The 27,243-nt window shown below is 40.3% G+C and overlaps 1 protein-coding gene across 3 annotated transcripts in view; it reads right to left on the reverse strand.

Annotated features, from left to right (window-relative positions):
- Positions 1-5,623: 5,623 nt before the first annotated feature.
- TPP2 (tripeptidyl peptidase 2) overlaps positions 5,624-27,243 on the reverse strand; it is a 114,838-nt gene continuing 93,218 nt past the window's right edge. Inside the window, exons 25-30 of one of the 3 annotated variants that reach the window (XM_075563451.1) lie at positions 26,615-26,766; positions 21,348-21,444; positions 20,204-20,334; positions 12,913-13,120; positions 11,246-11,365; positions 5,624-6,784 (exon numbers count right to left, since the gene is read on the reverse strand). In XM_075563451.1, the coding sequence (XP_075419566.1) occupies positions 6,695-6,784; positions 11,246-11,365; positions 12,913-13,120; positions 20,204-20,334; positions 21,348-21,444; positions 26,615-26,766 (798 nt within the window). In that variant the 3' untranslated portion in view covers positions 5,624-6,694. Of the gene's footprint in view, positions 6,785-11,245; positions 11,366-12,912; positions 13,121-20,192; positions 20,335-21,347; positions 21,445-26,614; positions 26,767-27,243 lie in introns of all 3 variants that reach the window. The other 2 variants (XM_075563452.1, XR_012786901.1) reach the window with 2 other exon arrangements.

Raw genomic sequence — 27,243 nt, forward strand, 5'->3', positions numbered from 1 at the left:
AATCCTATTGTGGAGTCCTTGGAATTCTCTCTAAAAAAATAATTTCATCTGCAAGTAATGATAATTTCACGTATTCTCTGAGGTTAATACCGTTCATCTTTTGTTGCCTTATGTTATAAGCTAAGACTACCAGAACAACGTTGAATAAAACTGGGGATAAGGGGCATCCTTGTCTGGCATCCTTTGTCAGTGGGATTGTTTTCATCTTTTCTCCTTTGATTAAAATGCTGGCTGTTGGGTTTTCATAGATAGATTGAATTATGTTGAGGCAATTTCCTTCCAATGGTATCTTAGGAATGGATGTTGAATGTTGTCATATGCTTTTTCTGCGTTTATTATCACGTGGTTGTTGTCCTTTTCTTGTTGATGTGATGTTAATGGACTTTCAGATGTTGAACCATTGCTGCATCCCTGGAATGAATCCCATTTGGTCATGATGAAACATTCATTTTATATACTTTTGTATACTATTAGCCAGAATTTTGTTGAGGATTTTTGCATCAATGTTCATTAGAGATATCAGTCTGTAGTTCTCTATTCCTGTGCAATCCTGGCCTGCTTTTGGTATCGGTATTATACTAGCTTCATAGAATGAGTTTGGGAGTTTGCCGTTCTTTTCTATGCTCTGAAGAGCTTGTGTAGAATTGGTATCAGTTCTTCCCTGAATGTTTGGTGGAATTCTCCTGTGCTGTCTGGACTGGGGATTGTTTTAGTTGATAATTCCTTGATAACCTTATCTATTTCTTCTTTTGCTGTGGGTCAGTTCAGGTTCTTGACATCTACATGGGATAATCTGGAGAGGGATTGTTTTTCCAAGTATTTGTTCATGGTTCCCTTGTTGTAGTCGTTGTTATAAACCTTTATAATACTGTGTAATTAATCTTTTAATTTCATTAGGATCTGTTGTAATTTCCTGTTTCATGCCTAATTCTGGCAATTGATGTGTGCTCCTTCTTCTCTTCGGTTAGGTTTCCCTAACCAAAGCAACAGCCTGTCGATTGTTAATCCTTTCAAAAAACCAGCTGTTTCTTACTTCACTGATTTTTTTGTGTCATTCTCGTTTTCCCATTCATTTATCTCTGTCCTGATTTTTATTCTTTCTTTTGCTAATAGAGGGATTATTCTATTGACTCTATTCTAATTGCTTCCTCCAACAATGCATTTTGTTTCTCTTGCATTCTTTTGGAGGTTGCTGCTTCAGATTGTCTGTGTTTCATTTTGGTGTAGCATAAGTCTCTCTTCCTTTTTCATATGTGCATATATCACTATCAAACATCCTCTGATAACTGCTTTTGCTGTATTCCATAAGTTTTGGTAGGTTGTGTTCTCATTTTTGTTAATCTCTAATTTGGACCTGTACCTATTCATTTTGAAGAACATTGTTCATGCCTTTTTTTTTTTTTTTTACCTTCCTTTTATTGATTTCCAGCATTATGGCATAGTGGTCAGAGAAGGAAGTCTGAGTGACCACTATGTTGAGTTTACTCAGGCTCGACTTGTGCCCCAGCATGTGGTCAATTTTGAAATATATGCCAGGTACACTTGAAAAGAACATGGATTTTGTACATTTGGATGGAGAGCTCTAAATATATATCAGGTTGAGTTGTTTACTTGTGGAGTTTAGCTCTGTAGCCTCCTTGTTGAGCTGCTTTCCTACTGATCTTTCACGGAGACTGGTGTATTGAAGTCACCTACTATGATCGTTGAAATTGTGATTTCCTTTTTCTTTTGAAAAATTTGATGGATAAATTTCACTGGTCTCTCGTTGGGCATGCATATATTTATTATGCTCACTGGATCGATCTACTGATGCCTTAAGCATTATATAGTGACAATCCTTATCTCTTGTTATGCCTTGCACTTTGAGATCAATTTTGTTAAGAGATTAGGATAGCAACTCCTGCTTTTTAAAAGTTGCCCTTTGCTTTGCCAGCCTCTGACTCTCAACCTTTTTTTTTTCCTGTCAATAAAGTGTTGGGTTATGTTTTCTAATCCAGTCTGCTAGTCTTTATCTTTTAATGGGTGAGTTTCAGAGATACTATATTCATCTGTGGATTCCTTGTTGACATCTCATACTTTTTGTGCTAGGCATTTTCCTAGTTCCCTCCTTGTTGCTGTGTTGTATCCTTGAGTGGGATTGGACCAATATTATCTAGGGGGTTGTTTTCGGTGTGTTGCCTTCTGGACAGAGTTGCACTATGTGGTGGCCTCCTATTTGTGCTCAAGAAATGTTGGTCTTCTGTCTAAAGTGAGTTGGAAATAAAACTTGTGTAGTGTCGGGTTTCTTTTAATGTATTCTCTGAGTTTTTTCTTGTCCAGGAAAATCCTTACCTATTTTGATGGATAGTTTGGCGGGATAGAAGATTCTTGGGTTGCCTTATTCTCTTTCAACTTTCAGAAGATGCTACTCCACTCTTTCCTCTTCTTCATGGTGTCTGCTGATAAGTCTGCGCATATTCTTGTCTCAGGCACCACATAAGTGGGTGCCTTTTTTTCTCTACCTGTTCTCATGATTTTCTCTTTTCCTCTAAGTTGGATAATTTGACTACTATATGCCTAGGTGATTTCTTCCTGAGACTGTCTTATTGGTGTCCTCTCTGCTTCTTGGATGATTGTCCAAGTCTTACTCATTAAGTTTGGGAAGTTTTCTTTCAGGAATTCCCTTGCTATTTTGGCTGTGGATTTCTTCATTGTGTCTTGTTCTTTATCCCGATTATTCAAATGTTGTTCCTCTTCATAACATCACTCATTGTTCCCAGATTCTCTTTAGCATCTTGTTTTATTAACTTTCCCATTTGTTGAAATCTGCTTGTCTATTGTCAAGATCACCGATATAGCTGTCTGCCTCTTCTAGCCTGTTGGTGAAATCTCTTTGTTCTTTGATTGTTTCCCTGTCTGGTATCTCCCTTTGGTAATGTGGAGTCTATCTTTTCTATTGTTGCATCCTTTTTCTGACTTGGTTCCCTCAGATCCTATATGACTCTAAGAGCATTATGAAGATTTCTGTGGCAATTTAACAACTGCTTCTTCTATGAGCGACGTTAGCTTCAGGTTTTCCTCCAACAATGCATTTTATCTTGCTTTCTTTTGGAAGTTGCTGCTTCAGGTTGTTGCCTGTGTGTCATTTTGGTGTAGCTCGGTGCCATTTTCCTGGGAACAAGAAGCCCTGAGCTCTGTCTCTGGTAGGCTAGTAAAAAGACTCTGAGGGCTACATCTAGCTATCTGCACTGCAGGATCTGTCTTCTCTCACCACAGGTTTACTCTCTCCCTAGACAGCCAGGATTATCTATTTGGAGGGTACATTTGGTGGCCCTCTCAGACGGCACAGGCAGGGCAGCTGTGGGCAATGTGAGTGGTGTTGTGCAGGTCGACTGCATGAGAAGCCACAGGGGTGGTTCACCTCAGTGTGGAGCACCTCAGAGGGTGGGAGGCTTGTCTGAGACTGCAGGGAGCAACCTGGAGGGCAGCCAGGGGGCTTGTGATGGAATGCGCCTGCTGCAGCATGGGTGGTGCAGGCTTGATAGCCCAGGCTTCAGGCTACAAGTTGCTGAAGCTGCACAGTGCCTGAGGGGGTGGGTGTTGAGAGGCAGGTTGCAATAGCACTGTGGGCAAGTTGTTGGAGCAGAGCTCCGGGGTGCTGTGAGAGTTAATTATATTTCCTGAACACCTCTCATCAGTCCCCTGGCTCCAAGCTAAACTATTGCTATGGAGCTCCAATTGAGGCCTGTACCTCAGCACCATCTTGCCATAAGTCAAAATTTTACAATTTATGTAAAGTGACATACTGTTTCCCATAGTGGTTACACCATTTCAGAGCTCCGCCAGAAGCCTAGGTGGGTTTCAGTCTCACCACATCTTCCCTAATTTTTGTGGGTTTGCTTTTCAAAATTTGTTATCAGTACTGGGGTGAGATGACATCTCAGTATTTTGATGTACATCTCTCTGACTAGTGAAAGAACCTTGGTAGTGCAGTGGGTTAAGTATTTCACTACTAACTGCCAGCTGAGCAGATCAAACACATCAGTGCTCAGCTGGAGAAGATGAAGCTGTCTGATTCCTTGGGTGCTGATTGCAGATCCAAGTTAAACAAAGGCCTCGGTAACTTTTCTCCATTTATCTTGATGTAGCTTCTATGTCTAGTATTGTTGTTTTAACAAAGGGTATAACTACAAAAGAAAAACCAAGAAATATGATTTAAATACCCTATACCTTAGCCTATTAATCACAAGGTCAGCAGTTCGAAACTACCAGTTGCTTTGCAGGAAAAATTTGCAAAGAATTTTTACTCCTATAGAGAATTAATAGTCACAGAAACCCAGCAGAACAGCTCTACCCTGTCCTAAAGGGTTGCTAGGAATCAGAATTGACTGGACAGCATTGTTTTTTGTTTTGGGATATACTAAATTCGATCTAAACCTTCAGGACACGTCACCCAACAAGAACACACAATCTTCTCAAATACATATTGAATATTCTTCACGAGACCATGGGTTAGGTCATAAGACAAATCTGAACACATTTTAAAAAGATCAAAATTCGATAGCATGACACTATGCAAATGAATGGAAGCAACCACATTATGAATGAAACTGCAAAAAGGGGCCGCAGTCCTTATCCAACCGTCTTTGCTGTCGGTACTGTATACTAGAAATGACGAGTTACAACACTGGATTCCTGAGGTAAGTGCTATAATTTTACTAATGAATCAGAAGCATGATCTTCAGAACTCACCCACCCCCGAGCTTCTCAATTCCCTTACCGGACAAGACTTTGATATTTCATAACTTATATATGTAAAGGTATCTGCATATGCCTGTGGATGTGCATCTGGGTTATTGAGATGGACTTTATATCCAATGCTCCAGAATAGGGTGCAAAATATTTTAATACGCATACTTAACTTTCTCAGAAGGATTCTAATGCTTCCCTGACATGATGAGGTCAATTACTGCAAAAGTCCCTAAGAATTGCTAGCAGTGCGCGGAGGGAGGAGGGAGCGGGGAGGGAGGAGGGAGCGGGGAGGGAGGGGGGGTAGGGAGGGAGGGAAAAAAAAAAGAGGACCTGATGCAAAGGGCTTAAGTGGAGAGCAAATGCTTTGAGAATGATTGGGGCAGGGAATGTATGGATGTGCTTTATACAATTGATGTATGTATATGTATGGATTGTGATAGAGTTGTATGAGCCCCTAATAAAATGTAAAAAAAAAAAAAAAAGCCCAAGAAGCAGAGAGCAGCCTCCCCCTTTCCTCCTTCTCTCTCCCCTACCGTCTACACTGATGGGTTTTCTACTTTACTAGTTGGTTAGCTCTTGCAGTCACAGACTTAATCTTTTTAACAAAAGACTTTGGAACCATGTCCTTGATGAAAATCCCAGAATATGTGTACTTATTTTGTACAAATATATTTTTCTGCAAGTCCAAAAAAAAAAAAAGAATTGCTAGCAGTAATTAGGAGTGTAAATCAAACAAGCACATGCATGCAACGTGTGAGCGCTCGCTCGCGCACACACACACACACACACACATACACTCTCACACATCCACACACATGCACCTGTTTGCTGTTAGATAAGTGAATATAGACTTTTGAACACACTCTACTTTTGTTTGTTTATTTTATGGAGGAAGGGTAATAAAATCAGGAGCAATTGCTGCATAAGATAAAAAGAATAAAAAGTTGAAATACAGTTATTTATAGCACAGTAAGAATTTGAAATACATCCAAATAATTCCAAATCTGTAAGAAACACTGTAAAATAAATTACCAGCAGGTTCAAAATTTGCCCCTTATGGATTTATTATATTTGTCTTAACCACAATTTTATGAAAAATTAAAAACAACTTAAGAAGCTTCAATATTTGTTTTATTATTTATTAAAAAATTAAGGTATCAGAGTGCATATGGTGTACTGAGATCTTGGTTTTGCACACTTATTCATGTGGTTTACATTATTTCAACTGAATAAACATACCATATGTGCATCTGTATAATACCTGATAAAGATTTAGCTGTCTGGCACTTATACATGTATTATTACTTCCTTTTTATGCTCTGCACCTTTCAAGAGTGTGTCAGAAAATGATTTGCCTAAGGTAACTCCAAATTGAAAACTTACGGTAACAGCAATGCTCCAGTCAATTGCCAAGCATTTGTGATGGTTTTATTTTCCACCCCCCTTAACTGAATGTTTGCCCAAAGGTGGGCAGGGGGAGCACAGGAGATGGTAGTAGAGGGGGAAGGGCTGGAAATGAGATAGTTACTTCTTAGTCCAACAAATAATTTTAGCTAACTTAATGTAGCTTTTTTAAGGCCTTCAGAGAACTGGAAAAAAATTAAAGTCAAGCATGTTAAAACCCTGTTCATTTATAAAATAAAAAGATGTATGGGTTTGCAATGACTGCTCAAAATCTTTCATGCGTGTAATAATCTGCAACCCAACTGAAGGCCTTGGTGCTGGCAGTCAGGGCACAACCTGCTGCCAGCAATGTGAGGCATTAAGGAACGCCACGATGTCAAAAGTCTAGATTTACACGTAGTAAGCCACACGCCAGGGAATTCTCGGATAAATACACATCATTTAATAATCAGTATTTTATAGTGGATGAAAACATGCATTAGACGAAAAATGCCACAAATGTTTCTGATACCCATTCACTATAAAACGCTCCTTTTAAAATTCAGTCTTGGTTCCCATGTTAGAATATGCAGTAATCTGGAGGATACATGATGGGGAGCCAGTTTTCAGTAAAAGATGCACAATGGGTCCATCCAAGTAACTTCATCAGCTAAAACAAAACAGAAATATATCTGATTAAAGCACGTAACAGATGTCCCTGGCTAATTATATCGAGTCAACTCATTATAAAATTAACACGAAGAGTCCTGGTGGTGCAGTGATTAACTGCTACGGCGGCTTCTTCCTGGAAAGACTGAAAGGCTTCCGACTTCAATGGGCAGTTCCACTCTGTCCTACAGCAAAGCAGCACCAAGAATCACAATGACCGATGGCAATCCCTTTGGTTTTGCCTGACAACATACAACCTTTCTTCCTACCAACAAACTACCCATCAACCTTGATCTCTCTCACCTGATTCTCCTACCTACTAATTGACTCAGTGGCATTAAGTTTGACTTTTTAAACCTTTCTTCCTACCAACAACTTTCCTTTTGCCAATCTCCTACGTTGTGACCTTTCTGCCAACACATTCTCTCATTACTCTCAGTAAACACTTTCTCTCCTTCCTTCTACTAACCTACCTTCCTTTACTCCTTTGTACTAATTGCTTCCTGCCTGGCAACCTAATTTAGTTCATTTTTCCAAATGACGAAATCGAAAACAAAACTCTGTGCCACCGAGTTGATGCCAACTCATCGCGAACCTATGGGACAAGGTCGATCAGCTCCTCTGAGCTTCGGAGACTGTGGCTCTTGAGGGGAGGAGAAAGCACTGTCCAAATACCTACTCAAGTCAAACACTGTTTAAGTCACCGAGAAAACCTGGAAAAACCCAACCGCTACTTTCAGGAACTGGATGCTCCATTCAGAAAAGACAAATAATAAATAAAATTTAATGCAATACAGATTGACTAGTAAGCCAGAGTCAAGTTAGATGAGCAAGAAAGGGCTTTCTGAGGTTACTTTTACATGGAATCTAAATGACAAAAAGAAAACAATTATGTGAATACTTAGTCAGTGCCAACATCCTCAACTGGGCAGGGTGTGGCTGTTTCAGCAAAAGTGAAAGGCTGCCACTGAGCCAGTGACATGAAGTCCGAGGGGCATGGCACAGTGCGGAGGAGCTCTATTTTACTCTGAATGAGATCCATTCACCAGGAAGTGTCAAAGACACATTTTGTAGGCTACCTAGTGGAGACCAGGAGCCCTGGGGGCACAGTGGTTAAAACCGGCTGCCAGACCAGCAGTACAAAAGGAGAAGGCGGTTCCTGCTTCCACGAAGAGGCAGTCTCAGAAACTCACAGGGGCAGATCCACCCTGTCCGCGAGGGTGGCTAATGCGTCAGAACTGACTTGATGGCGATGAGGTGGGTTTTTTTTTTCCCCTGTGTGAGTGTAGGCAAGTTAAAATAGAAAACATGCCTTGAGAGATGCCATGATCTATCATAGTAGATCATCAGTTTCACAGATACAACTGCATACAGAGTTAAAGATTGTATGTGATATGACAGTAGACTTACTAATAATAAGACGTTCCAGGCAGAGTTGCTTAAAAAGGTCTTACATTTGGACTGACTAGTGAAGATAAAGCAGGTTCCAAGAGTAAAACTAATTTTACAGTGTAGTCTTACTGTCAAATTCTCCAGGTTCCTATCTACAGCCTGCTGTCAATCTTTTCTCTGAGGAACTATCGTCAAAGGCTAGACCCTGGGCCGAAGTGGCACCACTGACACGCTCCTCCCTCCCTAGGCTGTGTGCACAGGTAAGACGCTCCTCCCTCCCTAGGCTGTGTGCACAGGTAAGACGCTCCTCCCTCCCTAGGCTGTGTGTACAGGTAAGACGCTCCTCCCTACCTAGGCTGTGTGCATAGGTAAGACGCTCCTACCTCCCTAGGCTGTGTGCATAGGTAAGACACTCCTCCCTCCCTAGGCTGTGTGCATAGGTAAGACGCTCCTCCCTCCCTAGGCTGTGTGCACAGGTAAGACGCTCCTCCCTCCCTAGGCTGTGTGCATAGGTAAGACGCTCCTCCCTCCCTAGGCTGTGTGCACAGGTAAGACGCTCCTCCCTCCCTAGGCTGTGTGCACAGGTAAGACGCTCCTCCCTCCCTAGGCTGGGTACAGGTAAGACGCTCCTCCCTCCCTAGGCTGTGTGCACAGGTAAGACGCTCCTCCCTCCCTAGGCTGTGTGCATAGGTAAGACGCTCCTCCCTCCCTAGGCTGTGTGCACAGGTAAGACGCTCCTCCCTCCCTAGGCTGTGTGCACAGGTAAGACGCTCCTCCCTCCCTAGGCTGTGTGCACAGGTAAGACGCTCCTCCCTCCCTAGGCTGTGTGCACAGGTAAGACGCTCCTCCCTCCCTAGGCTGTGTGCACAGGTAAGACGCTCCTCCCTCCCTAGGCTGTGTGTACAGGTAAGACACTCCTCCCTCCCTAGGCTGTGTGCATAGGTAACACACTCCTCCCTCCCTAGGCTGTGTGCATAGGTAAGACGCTCCTCCCTCCCTAGGCTGTGTGCACAGGTAAGACGCTCCTCCCTCCCTAGGCTGTGTGCATAGGTAAGACGCTCCTCCCTCCCTAGGCTGTGTGCATAGGTAAGACGCTCCTCCCTCCCTAGGCTGGGTACAGGTAAGACGCTCCTCCCTCCCTAGGCTGTGTGCATAGGTAAGATGCTCCTCCCTCCCTAGGCTGGGTACAGGTAAGACGCTCCTCCCTCCCTAGGCTGTGTGCATAGGTAAGACGCTCCTCCCTCCCTAGGCTGGGTACAGGTAAGACGCTCCTCCCTCCCTAGGCTGTGTGCATAGGTAAGACGCTCCTCCCTCCCTAGGCTGTGTGCACAGGTAAGACGCTCCTCCCTCCCTAGGCTGTGTGCACAGGTAAGACGCTCCTCCCTCCCTAGGCTGGGTACAGGTAAGACGCTCCTCCCTCCCTAGGCTGTGTGCACAGGTAAGACGCTCCTCCCTCCCTAGGCTGTGTGCATAGGTAAGATGCTCCTCCCTCCCTAGGCTGTGTGCACAGGTAAGACGCTCCTCCCTCCCTAGGCTGTGTGCACAGGTAAGAAGCTCCTCCCTCCCTAAGCTGTGTGCATAGGTAAGACGCTCCTCCCTCCCTAGGCTGTGTGCACAGGTAAGACGCTCCTCCCTCCCTAGGCTGGGTACAGGTAAGACGCTCCTCCCTCCCTAGGCTGTGTGCACAGGTAAGACGCTCCTCCCTCCCTAGGCTGTGTGCATAGGTAAGATGCTCCTCCCTCCCTAGGCTGTGTGCACAGGTAAGACGCTCCTCCCTCCCTAGGCTGTGTGCACAGGTAAGAAGCTCCTCCCTCCCTAAGCTGTGTGCATAGGTAAGACGCTCCTCCCTCCCTAGGCTGTGTGCACAGGTAAGACGCTCCTCCCTCCCTAGGCTGGGTACAGGTAAGACGCTCCTCCCTCCCTAGGCTGTGTGCACAGGTAAGACGCTCCTCCCTCCCTAGGCTGTGTGCATAGGTAAGATGCTCCTCCCTCCCTAGGCTGTGTGCACAGGTAAGACGCTCCTCCCTCCCTAGGCTGTGTGCACAGGTAAGAAGCTCCTCCCTCCCTAAGCTGTGTGCATAGGTAAGACGCTCCTCCCTCCCTAGGCTGTGTGCACAGGTAAGACGCTCCTCCCTCCCTAGGCTGTGTGCACAGGTAAGACGCTCCTCCCTCCCTAGGCTGTGTGCACAGGTAAGATGCTCCTCCCTCCTTAGGCTGTGTGCACAGGTAAGACGCTCCTCCCTCCCTAGGCTGGGTACAGGTAAGACGCTCCTCCCTCCCTAGGCTGTGTGCATAGGTAAGACGCTCCTCCCTCCCTAGGCTGTGTGCGTAGGTAAGGCATGTAGACAGACAAGGCGTGGCTAAAAGAAATTTCGTAGTATCTGAAAAATTTTCATGCTTGAGATCTGTGCAAACAGCTCAACTCCAGAATTTGTTTGAACGTAATATGATACATAGCAAAATAATTAACAAAATGACTCAATAGTTTTCCATTTAGAATAAAATCAAATATAAATGCAAGAAATCCAACCATTTTGGAACTGAGTCAACATATATTTAAAAGAAGTTATTTCGTGAGGGAGAACTGGTCTTTGTATTTTTTGCTTATATTTAAAATACTTGTAAAGTTCCTAAAACCGAGTGGGGCGACATAAAGGTTTTCTGGCTAGGAACTAGTGTGCAACTTCAAATTATTCGTCTAATGCTTTACATGAATTTCATAGTTCACATTACCTTAACTATAGTTAACAATTAAAATACCACAAACAAACAAAACCCGGTTTCCAGACTTGATTCTTATCCCTGAGAACTCCAGTGTCAGAGAAAAGTAAGGGCCACAGGGTTTTCACAAGGTGGAGCCTTGCATGGAGATCACCACGCCTTTCTTCCAAGACAGCTTTTCGTGGAATTGAACATCCAACCCTTTGGCTATCTTTTTACTACCCAGTTCCTCTCCAGTCATAGCCTAGAAAAATTAGTCCCATTAGACCCTACCCTAAGGCTTTTTACCCATGTTTTTCCAAGCAAGGCTGATATGAGATTTGATAGTAACAGTGGAAATATAACTTACTTGAATACAATTTTTCCAGTTTTCTTTTGTAGGTTTTTCTTCCACGAGTTTCGTTGCAAATTTAAGGCCTCTCCCATACATTTTATTTACTAGAGCATGCTTGTACGCAAATGTCAACACCTATAATGTAAAATAAGATAAAGCTTAACTACAAACTATTTACTTTTTAAGGCATGCAGTTTTAATAATGAAAGAAATAAGTCTTTAATAGAAGTGTAAGCTTTCAAAAAGAACTTTCATCAAATGAAATTTTAACAACTTGTAAAGAAATTAGTGTTTTCAAAAGATCAGGGTATCCCAAGGAAACAATACTCATTTCACGGTTCATCTCTAGCTATTGGAATCCATAATAAAATACTAGTTTATGTGAAGGAAAAGTGAAGCTAATGCAAGTGATTCAAAAATGCCAACTACAAGTACAAAACGCAAAGAACCATAAGTTAATAAGTGCAAATGATAAATATTGAGAAAAATGATTAAAGAATAAAACACAATTAGACTTTCGCAACATTCCTGTGCATCAGTTTAGTACCTGTAATGACCATATAGGAAAGTATTTATAGCATTTATTTATGTGGTTTTGGAATGCGGAGCATGTCCTCAAAGACAAGAACCTGTCACAACTATTTGTATTCTAGGGTTAGGAAAATATTCAACAGTTATTGCTATAAATTTAGTAAAAGGTAAGCAATTCCCTATAGGCAGGGTCTAGAGTCTGATCTATGCTTATGTTTCCAGCAGTATTGTGTTAAGACACATAATACAAAATTATTGTTTGTTAAGAATGATAGTCAGTATTGTTTAAGATTGCCCATGTACTTGACACATCTTCATAGCAGGTTCCGGTCACCATTATCATTATCCTTGTCAATAAATAAGAAAGGGCCATCAGAGTCTAGTACCTCGCCTAAGGTCACATAGCTAAATGTGGGACAGGCATGATTTTAGGTCCACAGTCATAACTTCTCAGTAGTGCTGATCTCTTCGGTTTCTTGATATGAGTGCACGCGTACGTACACACACACACACACACACACACACACACACACACACACAATGGACTGCTATGAAAAAGAACTGAAGCACCTAAGAAAAATGCTGCTCCTACTTCCAGTATTGTGTCTGCAGATTACCATATTCAATTTTGAAAACAAATAATAGTCTACCAAAAATATTGCTGGTACTTGATACTGTTGACTTTGTTCATCTGATTTCAAAAAATTCATTGATTTCTGATTTTATTCTTTGTAGCTCCATAGGAAAATTTGGTTTAAAAAAATCTGGTATTTTATGTAATCTCTACCATAGCATTAATATACAGTGCTAATGGGGTTTTAAAATGTTTCCAATAAAACAATTGTAAAGACAGCATATTAATGTTACTTTTATAAAGTGCGTGTAAAGTCTGATTAATTACAAACCAAGATGATAATTACTGACAGTGAAGTGTTTTCAGGAAATCTAAACAATATACAAAAAACCAAAATATCTGCCCCAAACAAGTGAGCACACATACAGATGTGGGAGGGCTTAGAAACAATTTTTAGAGGACTTCTATTCTCTTCCCACCAGTAAGTGGAACAGTGAAACAGGCAATGGGGCACAGGAGAGAAGAGATTTTGGAGAACTATGAGAAAACACGAAGCAAGAAAGTTCTAGAAAGTTACCTTATTGTCAAAAAGATCAGTCCATTTTGTAGTTTCCCAAAAAGTGTCCGTAAGAGAATCCAAAGTACACTCTCCGTCCTCCTCTTTTCCTTCGGCATCACATGAAAGGGCCCCGTCTTGAGACCGCGAGTGAAGAAGATGGTCCGCCAGGGCACAGCCTTTCCGACAAAGGGCATCGACCAGGGTGGATTTTTGTTTGTCCATATCACTGTGACCAAACCAAAGCATAACGCACACGTCAGTAGGAGTTCAACCTCCATCATGCTAATTCTGCCTAGATTTAAAATGCAGAATCTTGTATACACATGTACATGCACTTACTACAGATACAGTCAGATTCCTTATTACGCATAGTCATCAAGTGAGCTACTAAATTATATATATAGAATAAGGGGTGTCCAAAAGTATGTGGAATAAGACATTTAAGGTAATTTGCACCCGGCAGACATAGAATACCATAAGCAAAGGGGTTGAAGATTGGTGGTTCTACATGTGTGAACTCAGCTGCTTGGGTGGCTGAAACAATGGGCCGCTCAAACGGTAAATGCCGTGAAGACGGGGCAGGGCTGGACAGCATTTGACTCTGCGGTCACAGGCTGCCTATGAGCTGGAACTGATTCAGGAACATCTGATATCAGTTATAAGCTCTATAGATTATGTAACTCTTAGCCAGCTTGAGAGGAAGTTTTTAGAATCCTTCTAAGAGTGACTACATATTCATCTACATATATGCACACATATACACAGATGCTTCCTAGTCATGAATTCGTGGGTAAAACAGCAAACAATGCTACTATGAGTGCGCCAGCAACTGATGTCCGAAGTACTTTAAAATACTAACCCAATTATACATAAAACAATCCCCTTGGTAGGATACAATTACAACCTCCATTTTATAAGCGAGGAAATTAAGGCCCAAAGATTAAGCAACTTGTTTAAGGTTCTGTCGTTAATAAGAGGAGGGTCCAGAATCCTAAGCTTAGCAGTCTGGCCTGACAGCCTATCTAACCACTATGGTAAACTGTCTGGCTCCAAGTTAGGGATCTGCTCTCCTGCTGATATAGTCCAAGTGCCTAGAACAGTGCCTGGCACCAAACAGACAATAAAGAGCTGTCAAATTATATATAACAGGGACAATTTCCATCCCTAGCATGTTTTACTTAGCTGAAGTGTTTGTGCGGTTCAGGCCAAGTAAGTGTGAAAGCAGTGAGCACTTCAAAGTGCCAAGCAAGCGACAATGTAACACTTAGATACTGCATGAAGTCACTGCAACAAGGACTCTGAAGGACCCACCCGAATTGCGCCGACCCGTGAGAACTGTTGAGACTATAACAATAAAACAGTAATTAGCAAGAAAGACAATTTTAAAACTTGTGAGTATGTGTGTGTGGGTGTGGGGGCAAGGCAACAACTTGGCCCTCATCAGCTGGTCTATTGTAATTCAAGAGGCCGTATGTTAGGAACTTGGAGGCTCAGCATCTTGAGTAGTGCTGCTAAATGCAATGCTTCCCCAGCCAGTGGGGCCTATCCCCACAGGTTCAAAGCCTGTTTGAACACACACCTCAAACAGGTAATGGTGAGCAATGTGAGCACTGACAAAAAATCATCTTGCATGTTTGCAGATTTCATCAAAGAGGGTAGTTACTGACCATAATACATTTGCAATATAGATGGAACTAGGCATAAAAGATGCATGAGAGTTTTCAGTGAAGAGTCACAATCCTTTAAGGGACTAACTTTCATTCCCTGTCTGTGGAGATTACAAGTATAATCTCTTGGTTACCTTGGTTTCAAGAACAAAAGGATTTACAAACAGCCTTTGGGAATTCAGTTGATAGGGGACAACTGCATAGCCTCTCGTTTACTGAGTAATGGTTAAAGCACTCCGCTGTGAACGGGAAGGTCGGCTGTTCAAACCTACAGGCTGCTCCGCAGGAGAAAGGCATCTGCCTGTAAAGCAATGTGGTGCAAGTTTGGATCTGCTGCTCTGTCCAACCACAATCTGACCAAAGCCCATTTCAATTTGGCCAAAGTAAAGGCTTGGGGAAAATACCTATTTCCAAGGATAAACAAGGGGATCCAAAGTTCTCAAAGTTTAAACGAGCTTCACTGTTAACCGTGGCTCCATTCTAATTTTAGCTCAGTATAGTTGAAAGTCTGCAGAGCTATGTACTTTTAGTAGCTAGCACCCTATTTACTATTATCTTTGATAACCATTGGATTTACAGTGTCCTGTATTCTCCAAAGAGCAGACACTGAAAAATACATCGACATAACAGGAGTTAGACAAAAAGGGGCTGTTTTAAGACTGAACATGTAGTTAACATCATACATGTGGCTAATTTTAACCTGGCATTTAGATTTTCATTTGACAATGGAAAAACTTAGGAAAAAAGGGCATAAGTATCAAATGGAAAAAATAACCCTTAATGTGAATCAAAATGTTCATATCCACATCAAAATGCTACTTAGTATACACTTTAATTTGAGGAAATTATATTATTCTTACAAAATGTAAGAAACTATGAACACTGAAAGCACAGAAGACAGCTAATGTCAGATGCCTCAGGGAGGTCAAAGTTGGCAATTAGGTGAGCAACATCAGGGGAAGGCAGCTTTATGAAGAGCCAGGCCAGACCCTCCTGTAATGATACCAACACTGATTACTAGTAAGACTGTGAAACTGCAGGGGACAGTTACTCTGGCAACAAACCGGAGGCTTTTACAATGCCTGCAGGTTAAGGCTACCAACAGCAGCTAGCAGCCATTAGCAGGCCACGGGAAGATGCTTGAAGGGGACAACAGTAAGAACAGGTAAGAAAACGGGCAGAGCGAGGATCCAGTGTTTCGGTAGAAAGGCTATCGTCTCCTCCTCTGAGACAGTAAGGATGGTGCAGGCGCAACCATGAATTGATGCTCTTACTTTTTTTCTGTGAGGAAAAAATGGTCCTGCATTTGTTCAAGAGTTTTGCCCTATCACTAACCCTTATTGTTTGCGTAACTATATTGCCTGGTAACTTAAGAATTTAATCAGTACGAATCACCAATTCATGCTTTGTGGTTTACAGCCAGCTTATACTTACATAATTTCCTTTTCTCAGCAGTTTTAAATTTTATACCACTGCCTAGACTCATGATACTATCAATAGAGATGATTCATAATGTTATCTCTAAAGTAAACTGGAGACATATATAAACCAGTTATATGAATGGATTTTGGGATCGCACTTAAAAAAAGAGAGAGAGAGAACTGGGCAGGAGTGGAAAGAGGTGTTTGCTAAGAAATGTTAAGGCACAGGTTTTGGATGGACCCTGGTTTGAATCTGGCTCTGGCATTCCTACAATTACCAACAAAGGCGAGTCATTTAACTTAGTGATGCAAAGTACTTACATCAACTGCTGCGCCGCAAATACACCACCGTTGCGTCTGCTATTTATACAGGAGAATGCAAGACGAGAAATACTTGTGTATATTTGGGATCTATTTGTGGGATATAATGGGATAAGAAGTTCCTGATTTCAAAAATTGTCTGGTATTTTAAATGCCTCCAATGGTTCTTTGGTAAATCCAAACAAAAACAATTTTGTTATATTTTGAATAAATTCGAGTCCACTTGAAAACTATATTTGTAAAACTAATCAGATCTTATTAGCATATATAATGTAATGTCATGATTTTTAACTCTTTAGAGTACAAATGTTTTATAGTAGACTCCGATGGAATCATTGTGGAAAACCTTAGTACCTTCAGCACTCTTGACAACTCGGCTTGTCTTACAGCTGCAGTGCTGAGCAGGGAAAACTGACCTTGGAGAGCTATGAGGAGATAATGACCAGAAGTTATAGAAAGCTAAAAGTGACCAAATGCCAGAACTATGATTCGGAGTTGTAGAATGTCTACACCAATGTTTGCAACTTAACCCGTAGGCAAGAAGGAAACCTGAAAAACAAGAGTCCTACACAAACGGGGGCATATACCATGCTCATGCACAGGAAGACTCAGTGAGATGAAATTATCAATACTACCTAAAGAAATTCAGTGCAATCCCAATCCCAATGTCATTCTTTAAAGAAATGGAAAAATTAATTCCCAACTTCATATGGAGAGTGAAGAAGCCCAGTTTACTTCTCAAAGAGAAGAATACAATAGGTGGTCTTGTACTACCTTACCACCACACCTAGTACAAAGCCACAACTGTTAGAAGAGCCTAGTACTGGTATAATGACAGACACACAGACCAATGGGACAAGACCCCCCTCAAAAAAAAAACCCAAAACAAAACAAATAAAAGGACAAGACTCAATGAACATTAATAGGAAGAAGATGCCCTCTTCAATAAATGGTTCTGGCAAAACTGGATATCCATCTGTAGAAAAATGAAATAGGACCCATACCTCACTCAAGGCACAAAAATAAATTCAAGGTAGAGCAGAGACCTAAATGTAACACCCAAAGTTAACAGAACCATCAACAAGAAAACCGGGACAAATCTAAAGGTCCTAGTGCAGGGAATACGCAGGCTACCAGATACAACCCCAGAAGAATACACAGTGAAAAACAAAATAAATGAATGGGGCCTATTAATAATAAAGCACTTGTATGCACCAAAAGATTTCATCAAAAAGTAAAATGAGAGCCCACAGATTGGGGAGATAATTAACAAGGAAAAAACAGACAAAGGACTAATTACTTTACAGAATACTGCAAGTCCACAACAAGGTAAAAAGAAAAAAAAAGAAAACCCTCTTAAAATGTGGACAAAGGGCCTGAGTAGGCAACTTAAAGGCTAACTAGCATGTGGAAATGTTCTCATTCACTAGCCATATGGAAAATTCAAATGAAAACAACGATGAGATACTATCTAATACCCATAACTGTAGCCTATTTTAAAAACAAATGGTGGAGAAGGTATGGAGAGATTGCGTCTCGTATACACATATGTATTACACTATGGAAGGTCATATGGCAGTTCTTAAAACAGCTGGTAATCATATGCTCTCCATATTCATTGCAGTTTATAGTTCACAACAGCACGAAATAGATAGGAAACAGACCAAATCCCCATCAGCAGAATGGATTAAAACAACAACAACAACAAAACTGGAATATGTACACCACGGACACTACGCATCCCTAAAAATCAGTGATAAAGCCATGAAACACCTAATCACATGGAAGGATCTGGACACCATGAGGCTGCGTGAAGCTAATCAATGACAAAAGGACAAACACTGCAGGAGTTTTCTGCTGTGGGGATGTGCCCCAGGATAGGAGCAGGGTCAGGCTTCCGGACCATCCAGTCTACTGGCCAGGGCGTCCAGGTAGTTCGAAAGAGAGCCTGACGTGTGCCCATGAACCAGGTACCATCATCTCTCTTTGTGTACTTGAAGGTCACTTTGGGAGAGGGATCCCTCATGTCAGCTGGGATCAGATTTTCAAGAGACGTGGAGGGGAGGATGGATCACTTCGTGGCTGTCATGCAAAGGCATGAGGAGGTCCTCCTGGACTGGCAGACATTCCTACTGAAGGGAAGAGGGATACTGATGGGAAAGTCAAGTCAGGAGGGGACAAAGGGAGCAGACACATCTGGGAGAAGACAAGTGGATGTCTGTCTGTAGATAAAGGAGTAGGACCAACTTCCTACTGGGGAGATATGACTCACAATACTTTTAAGGACCCGAAGGGGGAACACGCCCAGTACTATGTTCCTAATAGGCCAAATTGGCCCGTGTTTCTATACACCCCCTGGGGACCCAGACCATGTGCCACAGAACACTGGGACACGAATCCTGGCTCTTCACAGCACACACCCCAAAGGCCATACCAGAGAGAAGCGATGATGTGATGTGGAAACCCCATTAGGTAAACTAGGCTTTACTTCAATACACCTGTACCCAAGGACTTACGACTGAAACTCCCTGGTGTGAGAATAAGCAGACGGTGGCTATACTAAGAGTATAGGTGGCAGACTAACACAACTCCAGTGCCCTACTTGTTGTATTAATATATGTACTATTCTGGCAAGCCTGTGTCTGACATGGTCAGTGAATATTATTCTAAGTTTTGCTTGACCACCAACTCCCACTGTTTGTGCCAATGGTGTCTCGTCACCTCAGGCTTTATTCTGCGCAAGTGAGTAATTGAAGTACCGCAATATGGAGTTAGCCCACACTGGTTCAATCTCTTTTCTCAACAGTGTTTTCACACTGGCACCATGCGCTACTCAATGGCACTATAAACAGAAGGTCCCTATGCTCCAGGGAGATGATCAATACGCGTCTCTGCCATAAATTGACAAGGATGTCTCTAAGGTGAACCAGAAGTAGATAAAAAAAAACAAAAACCAACCACCATAGTTTCAGAAACGAATTGTGGGCTTGCATTTAATTCTAGCTCCAATATAAGAATAATTAGTTCTTAGGACCTGGCCTTGCTTGATACTTGCCATTATCAAGGAAACACAGAAAATAGGGGTACTATATAGCAAAGTGTAATGAAGCCAGGTTTCCCAGCTAGCTGGGATCTTAAAGGCTTTATGTGTTTTTAAATGATTTTCGGTAGATGAAACCCAGGGTGGTGCACTTTTGGAGACATCATCTAGAAGGAGGGTTCCTGGGGACTACAGCTGGGAGGTGATGGGGTGGGGGATTGATATCGATGTGTTCAAGAAGGAAGAAAATGTTTTCAAATGAATTTTGGTAGCAATTGTACAACACTGCTTGATATGATTGACTGAACTATGGAAGGGTTCAATGTCTGGATTAGCTCCTAATAAAATGGCTTGGAAAAAACCAGAAAACCTATTAATCATGTAGAAGCCTAGGTAAACCTTTCCGATATATAACAACAAGTTTACTAAGAGATAAGCTACAAACTCCCCCTAAAATACTGCACAGCCAGTTACTTTGTCAGGTATCACAAGCCACATTAGGTTTTTAAAGTACTCAATAAACAGTTTAAAAATGAATCTTATAGAGCATCATGATATTTTTCCCTTAAACCTAGTTCACATAAACTTTCATAGGACTAGACTGTTTTATCAGTTACTCCTATCCCTTCACCTCTTGAAAGAACCCAATGGAAGAAAAAGAGCTTTTCCTTCACTCAATTTTAAAGAACTGGAATGGAAAAAAAAGTAAATATTCCCAAGGTAGGGTGTATCCAAAAACTTATTCTGATGATAAAGATATAATAAATAGCAGAAAAAAATATACCAGACACACCAAACTCCAACCTTTAAAAAGTAACTAAGAAATGAGATGCAAGAAAGAGTATTTACTGGTTAGGTACTTTTTTATAGTAGCTGCATCGGGTCTGGGGTCGGTCTTCATTGCAATATAAATTGCTAGCGCTGTCTGATCTATATGGGAAATAACAGCATTTGCAGCTTCAACAATTTCATGCAGTCTTTTCAATCTTTCCTGAAGGGAGAAAAAAAAAGGAAAAGAACAAGTTGAGTCAACAATCAGTATACCAGAACACTTATTTTTGGTATCTCAACAGTAAAAGCTGCAACTAACAGTGTCGGTAGAAAATAAAATATTTGTAGCTCAGTGGCCTCGGCCTATCTTCTAATCCGACTGTCTTTGTCAGTATCTGAAGAGAACTGCAGATCTGACATAAACCTATCTGATTTACACGTCTTGTTGGTGTTACAAGTATGAGAGAGTGAAGTGAATTACAATGTTTCTAAAATTGCAAAGTGCTTTCTTCAATTTTTCTATCTTAATATTTTAGAAATATGATCAGCTATGTTACTACAAACCCATACCACATAAAAACAGAAACAAAAATACAACTGGCTGTTGAAGTGAAGAAACAAAACATTCAAAATCAAAAGATAGTAAACAAAATATAAAAACGTCGATCACACAAATGATGATTTTCTTCCCAGTAATTTGCTAGTCTCATGTTAAAATCTGTTTGTTTGTTTTTTAAAAAGCCTCCCTTAAACTTTCGCTATCCATTCGAAAGGAGCCTTATAAGTGTAATGGTTATATATTAGGTTGCTAACCAACCATCAGGTCAGCAGTTTGAAACCACCAGCTGTTCCAGGGGAAAATCTACTCCGGCACAGAGCTGCAGTCTCAGCAAACCCACTGGGGCAGTTCAACCACGTGTGACTGACAACAGTGAGTTTGAGTTTGCATTCATTCTAAACTCTTAGTGATTTTTAATTGCTTATGGCTAGCATTTTGTTAGGCTAAGGTCGTTCTTCAGGTTAATATTTTACAAAAGCAGTTCCTAAATTATCTAAGCATTACTACTTCCATTGCCCAAATATGTGACCAAGAATTTTAAATTAAATTCATCGGAGTTGCCAGGTCCTACAAGTAGCTTAATGAAATATTAAATATTAAAGAAATATTCCAATAGAAAACATATAGGGAGTCAGCAAGAACAAGATACTGATTTAAAATTGAGCATCGCCAACCTTTTCAGCATCCAACTGATGAAGTCGTGCCACATACAAAGGAAGATAATTAGGATACGTTTCTTTCAATTCATTATAAATGTCGCTGGAATCCAGCCTGTGTATATAAGCGAGAAATGTTTATCTTAAAAAGGAGAAAAAAATTAACTACTATCATTCCGTACTGTTTGGACGCTCTAGTCAATAAAATAAGGTCTCAATCTGAAATGTAAGTTATAATTAATATTTTCATTATAAGTAATCCCATCCTTATGTACAAGTAATGTTTACTTTAAAAACAACAAAAATTGAGCAAAATTTATTTAAATGAAAAATTCAGTGAAATGGTCAGATGAAAAATAATCAAGTTTTCCTACATCCCAGGTATAAAAAATTATTTTACAAAATAACAGACACTAACAAATGTTAGAAAGATTAAATCTCCACAAATTTCTAATATCTATTTCAAGAACATTTCAAATACATCTGAAAATAATTTGCAGTCTTTAAAAAAAGAAACACATTCCATGTTCCTCAATGGGAAGGGTCAAGAAAAAGATGTCAATTTAAGACAAGATGCATTCAAGACAAAATCATTTAAATTAGAATGCTACTGATGAATACCTGACACCATCGACAAGTCACTTGTGGCAAATTCACTTAAAACATACCCCAAAATTTGAGTTAATGAAATCTATACCCCTGTACAGTCTTCTAGTTTTATTTTAGCTCTTAGACACTAACCTAGATCTTTTAACCATCTTGAACTAAGTTTTAAATAGTGCGAGGTTAAGGGTCCAACTCCATTCTTTGCATTGGTTATCCAGGTGTCCTGGTGCCATCTGCCAACTCATGTGTTTTTCCCCTTTAGATGGTCTTGCCATTGGTTCTCTTGTTGCCAACCGACTGAATATAAATGTTGAGTTCATTTCTGAGCTATCAATTCTATTGCATTCATTAATATACCTATTCCTAGGACATGAACCACATGTCTCAACGAATGTAACTTTTTAATAAGTTTTGACATCAGGGAGTGAGAATTCTATTTTGTTCTCGTTGTATGCTATAGCTTTGTTGAATGTTATTAGTAATAGCTTTTTGTGGATTCCTTAAATTTTTCTGTATATAAGATCATCAGTGTCATCTAGGAACAGTTTTATTTCTTCCTTTGCAATAGTGACATGATTATTTCTTTTTTTCGGACTTTTAAGTTGATTATGAAGTGAATCTACCATTAAGTTATTAATATTCTCCAATCCCCTAAGAGAATACATGCTCTATTGAGGACTTTTATTCTTCCAATAGTTTTATTGATACAAGGTTCACATATAATATACCTGCACAGTCAAGTAGCTTCTAAAAAGTTGTATCCAAACCATCAAAATCAGTTCTCGTGCATCCTCTCCAGCACCTGGATTCATTTTTTGCTTCCCAAATCCCTTCAACTTCCACCCTCCCCTACGTATTCCCTGACGAGCTATTACATCACTTATGGTGCTTCATAAACTGGAAACATAAAAACAACAACAACAAACAACCCAGGAAAAAATTAGAACGAAAATACCACTGGCAATATTAAAATAAGCCAGAAGAAAATTCTTATTTCCTTTTCTTGCTAAATTGTACCTGCTAGGTTCTTCACACTATGACCTGATGGTAACCTGCTTCCTGGTAACCTGCTAGCCAAAAGGCTGGTCATCTGAATCAAGCCAGTAGTTCTGCAGAAGAAGATCCTTGGGGATCTCCTGAAGAGATCAGCACTTTCTTTTATTCTGTCATACAAGGTGGCTAGGGATCACACTCCGGGGGACAGCACATAGCAATAACACTAGCCTTGATGATCTTCACCTTGCTCCCAATCATCAGGGCACAGCCTATTTTCTCACCATTCAGTATGATGTTAGCTGCGAGTCTGTGCAGATCGTTTGGTAAGTCAAGGGAGTACACCCTTTCTTCTTAGTTCGTTGAGTACTTTTTATCATGTAAGGGTAATGGACTTCTCAAATGCTGTTTCACTACTGAAATGATCAGTGATGAAAAAAATCCTTTGAAATGCTATTGGGATGCTCATGGTTGGTAAAATACAAGCATAGTGCAAGGGAGTTAGACTCTTGACGAGATAGATTGATGCAACAATGGGCTCACACATAACAACAACTGGGAGGATAGCACAAGATTGGCACTCTTGTTTTGTTGTACTGTGGTTCACTATGAGGCAGAACCAATTTGATGACACCCAACAAAAATGATCTCTCTTAAGATATTTGATTTTTCTTAAGTTCAATGATCTTGTATGCTTGAGTAAATGCCACTTGGTCATGGTGAACTATCATTTTTATTTTTATGTGTTGCTGTATTGTGTTGATTTTTGCACCCATATTCCTAAGAAGATAAAGTCTTGTTCTTGCTTTCAGCAATGCCTTGGATAACTTTCCTTGGTACATTCATCTGATCAAGCTCAGGCTCCTTAGAAGGAATGGTTTCTTGAGGTCCATTTGTTCTCACCTCAAGGAATGCTCTACCTCACCGTCTCTCTTCTCTGTTCTTTCAAGTACATAAGATGGCCAAGAGGTTTTAGTGTGCACACTCCTGAAATCTGGGAATCTCCTCCCAGTTGCCTTTTATCAAAATCTCCTTTTGAGAGCTCTCACACAAAACCTGTCTACTCTGTGTTGTAAATTAAGTAAGTTCCTCTGAGAGATAAGAGGAGTTTTCTATATTATAACCTCTGTCCTCAGGCAAGATATCTAAGCCAGGGATCTGAAGCTCAGGGGGAGACACAAGGGGCTGATACGAGCGTCTTGGCTTGTGTCTCCTTCTAGGGAACCACTGCTTTCTAACTGAGCACGGGTCATCAGGGTCCCCAGCATTTTTAGCAGTTCGGTTTCCAAGGTAAAGTTTCTGTCACATGAGGATGGTTGAGTGTAAGGGAGTCCTCACTTCGTGATGACACTGACCAAAACTGACTCTCCACAACAGACAGGGCAAAATGAGGAGCGCTCGTGTCCTGCTCCTCTTTTGAAGAAAGGCATCTTCCTGAGACACAGGGAAAAGGGAACCCTGGGTTCTGGCTCTAGCACACTGGATTGAAGGCTCTGCTGTTCATCTGAGAGGAGTGGAAAGGGGTCTTGGTTCAAACACTACACAGTATATTTTCTAAGAAAATTTTGTGAACTTTTTTTTTAAAACAGATGTCTCTTTTGCTCTGTGCTGAAAGACTACTTGCAGAAGACGAAGTACAGTTTTGTTTTCAATGACTTCCATCAGTTTTACTGGGGAGGAGGTAAGGAGCTCCACAGGTTGAGATGCCTGATGTGGATCCTTTTGAAGAATTTACACAGTGTAGTTAAGAGTTATGCCACCACACAGTCAGTCAAATATTGACCCAGACACCTGGACTTCTGATGGAGCCACACAAGCTAGTTTGAAGTGGGAAAGGTATGTGGGGATGAACTGATAGTGTAATGATTCATTTGTTTGGAATATTTTCACGTTATGTTAAATGCTATCTTGATTCAGTTCCTAGTAAGACCTAGTAACTTCAAGGATTCATAAATAGCCAACTATTGATAAAACCTGTAGCCAAAGAAATATGGCAAAAGTAATAAATTGAACTATGCAGACCTTTCTGCTATGTAAAAATTACCATATATACTCGAGTAGAAGCCCACTAGAATATCAGCTGAAGCACCTAAGTTTACCACAAAAAACACATTAAAATGTGCTAAAAAACTCGGCTTATCTACGAGTACATACAGAGAGCTGAGAAGCGAGCAACACCCTGGAGAAGATCTAGTGACAAATACAGCAGAGTTAACGTCTTCTCTACTAGAAACAAACAAGAACTTCCCAGTGCGTTTCTCAGGCTGCGTATCTTCAACCAAACAGGAAGCCTCATCTTCCTCTTTCAGAAAGGTTGGGGCTTTGCACCCCCATCCTATGGTAGGCAGCATAGTGCACAACCTGTCCGCAGCGAGGCCTCCACGGTTGCAATGATAGACGCAATAGAACCAACAAGATCATATTTTAAAAGTTGAATCTTAATAATAAAGTAAAACGTTGTAAAACAGCAACATGGCAGTTTTCCTTTGTTTCTACATGCTCTTATCGACAGGGCTTTATTGTGAACTGCGTGGCACAAAGGTACAGGGAAGAACACATACACTACGAGATAGCATATCAACTGTGAGACTCATTCTAGGAGACAATTTGGCAAAACCTATTAAGAGGGCTTAACGATAAATATTTGTGATTTAACAATTGTACTTTTGAGATGCTATGTGATTAAAAGAATTTGGAAACATTAAAAGTATATATGACAATGATGGTAGGGGGATGGTAGGGGAAGATGTATATATGAAAATGTTCAGAGCAGTAATACAAAGGTATAAAAAATATCTGATAAAATGTTCTATCATATTAAAGAAGGGGTCTTCAAAGTATCTTTAAATTGTTCTCTCCAAAACTTTCTGAAGTACCTCTGTATTGAGCCTATGGATAATACCAAACCAAATCCGTGTCAATTCTCACCCATAGCAATATTTAAAATTATATTTTAATGATTAAAATGACAATCAAATAGTATTAGGAAAACTAGGACACAAAATTATTCACACTGCTGTATGTACACGGAGGTTTCAAAATTCATGGAAAAATCCCAGTATCTTTTAAATCTCTTTTTTCCAAGAACTTTTCTTATAATCATTTTATTGGGGGCTCGTCCAACTGTTATCACAATCCATCCATCAATTGAATCAGGCATGTTTGTGCATACGTTGTCCTCATTCTTAGAAGCTTCCCTTACGTTATTGCTTTTAAATGCCACCGATTCGGCCCCTGACTTACGGCGACACCATGGGTGTCAAGTAGAACGGTTCTACGTGGTTTTCAATGGCTGTGACATTTTGGAAGCAAAAGGCTTGTTTTATTTAGTGCCTGTGGGTGGTTTCAAACCACCAACCTTTTGGGTAGTAAATGAGTGCTTCATTGTACACACTGGACCTCCATAATCACTGTATAGAGAACAGTGATTATCTTTGGAAGGAAGCCAAGAAGTGATCTTTTTATTTAACTTTATAAATTTTAATAAACTTAGCTTCCAAGAGCAATTAGAACAAATGAGATAATAAAGATCACTTTGGAAAATACATCAAAGTACCAATAATTCTATCATCTACTGCTAACACTGTTTAATATCGCCTATGCATATATATACACACAAATATACAATTACTTAAAGTGGGAAAGTAAAAGTACGTATTTAGAGGATTGATTCATTAACAACTTACTTTGTCATCCATTGAATTTTGAGATCTCTTAATGCTTCAGTAAATTCTTCTTTTAAATCTTTTTCTTTTTCTGAATCTTTTTCTTTGTCTTTGCTACCATTTTTAGTCTTTGTTGGTGGAGATATTAGGTAATAATGAACAGGTATTGTATCCTATAAATGTGGAAAAATATTCTTAGATAAACAATGCTTAATTTTACATATTTCAAATTAAATGTGAACATCAAGTAAAATAAAGTACACTGGAATTGTGTTATATTTTATTCTAGATTCTGAAGGCAACAATAAATGAAAAATTCCAATTTATTATCAAAGTACTTTTCTCCCAAACTTTAAAGCACTGATGCTTTAAATATCGTTTTTTAAATGAAGGTTAAGAAGAATTTTTTTCCATTTGAGTATATTTGGTATTCTTAGTATTCCTTGACAAACTGATGACAAAAGTCTAGTCAATTATTGTTATTCATATTATCTATCCCTGTAAACACTGAGTGAATGCATATTAAATCATCCTAAAACATTGGGCAATTCAGTTTTTTCCCCATTTACACATATGAGAGGGCTTCTAAAAGTTGGTGATAAAAACTCCATTATCTTTTAATTCCATTTTCCCATGATTTTTTTTAAAGT

Source organism: Tenrec ecaudatus, chromosome 11 (genome assembly GCF_050624435.1).
Source record: "Tenrec ecaudatus isolate mTenEca1 chromosome 11, mTenEca1.hap1, whole genome shotgun sequence".
Classification (NCBI taxonomy): Eukaryota; Metazoa; Chordata; class Mammalia; order Afrosoricida; family Tenrecidae; genus Tenrec; species Tenrec ecaudatus.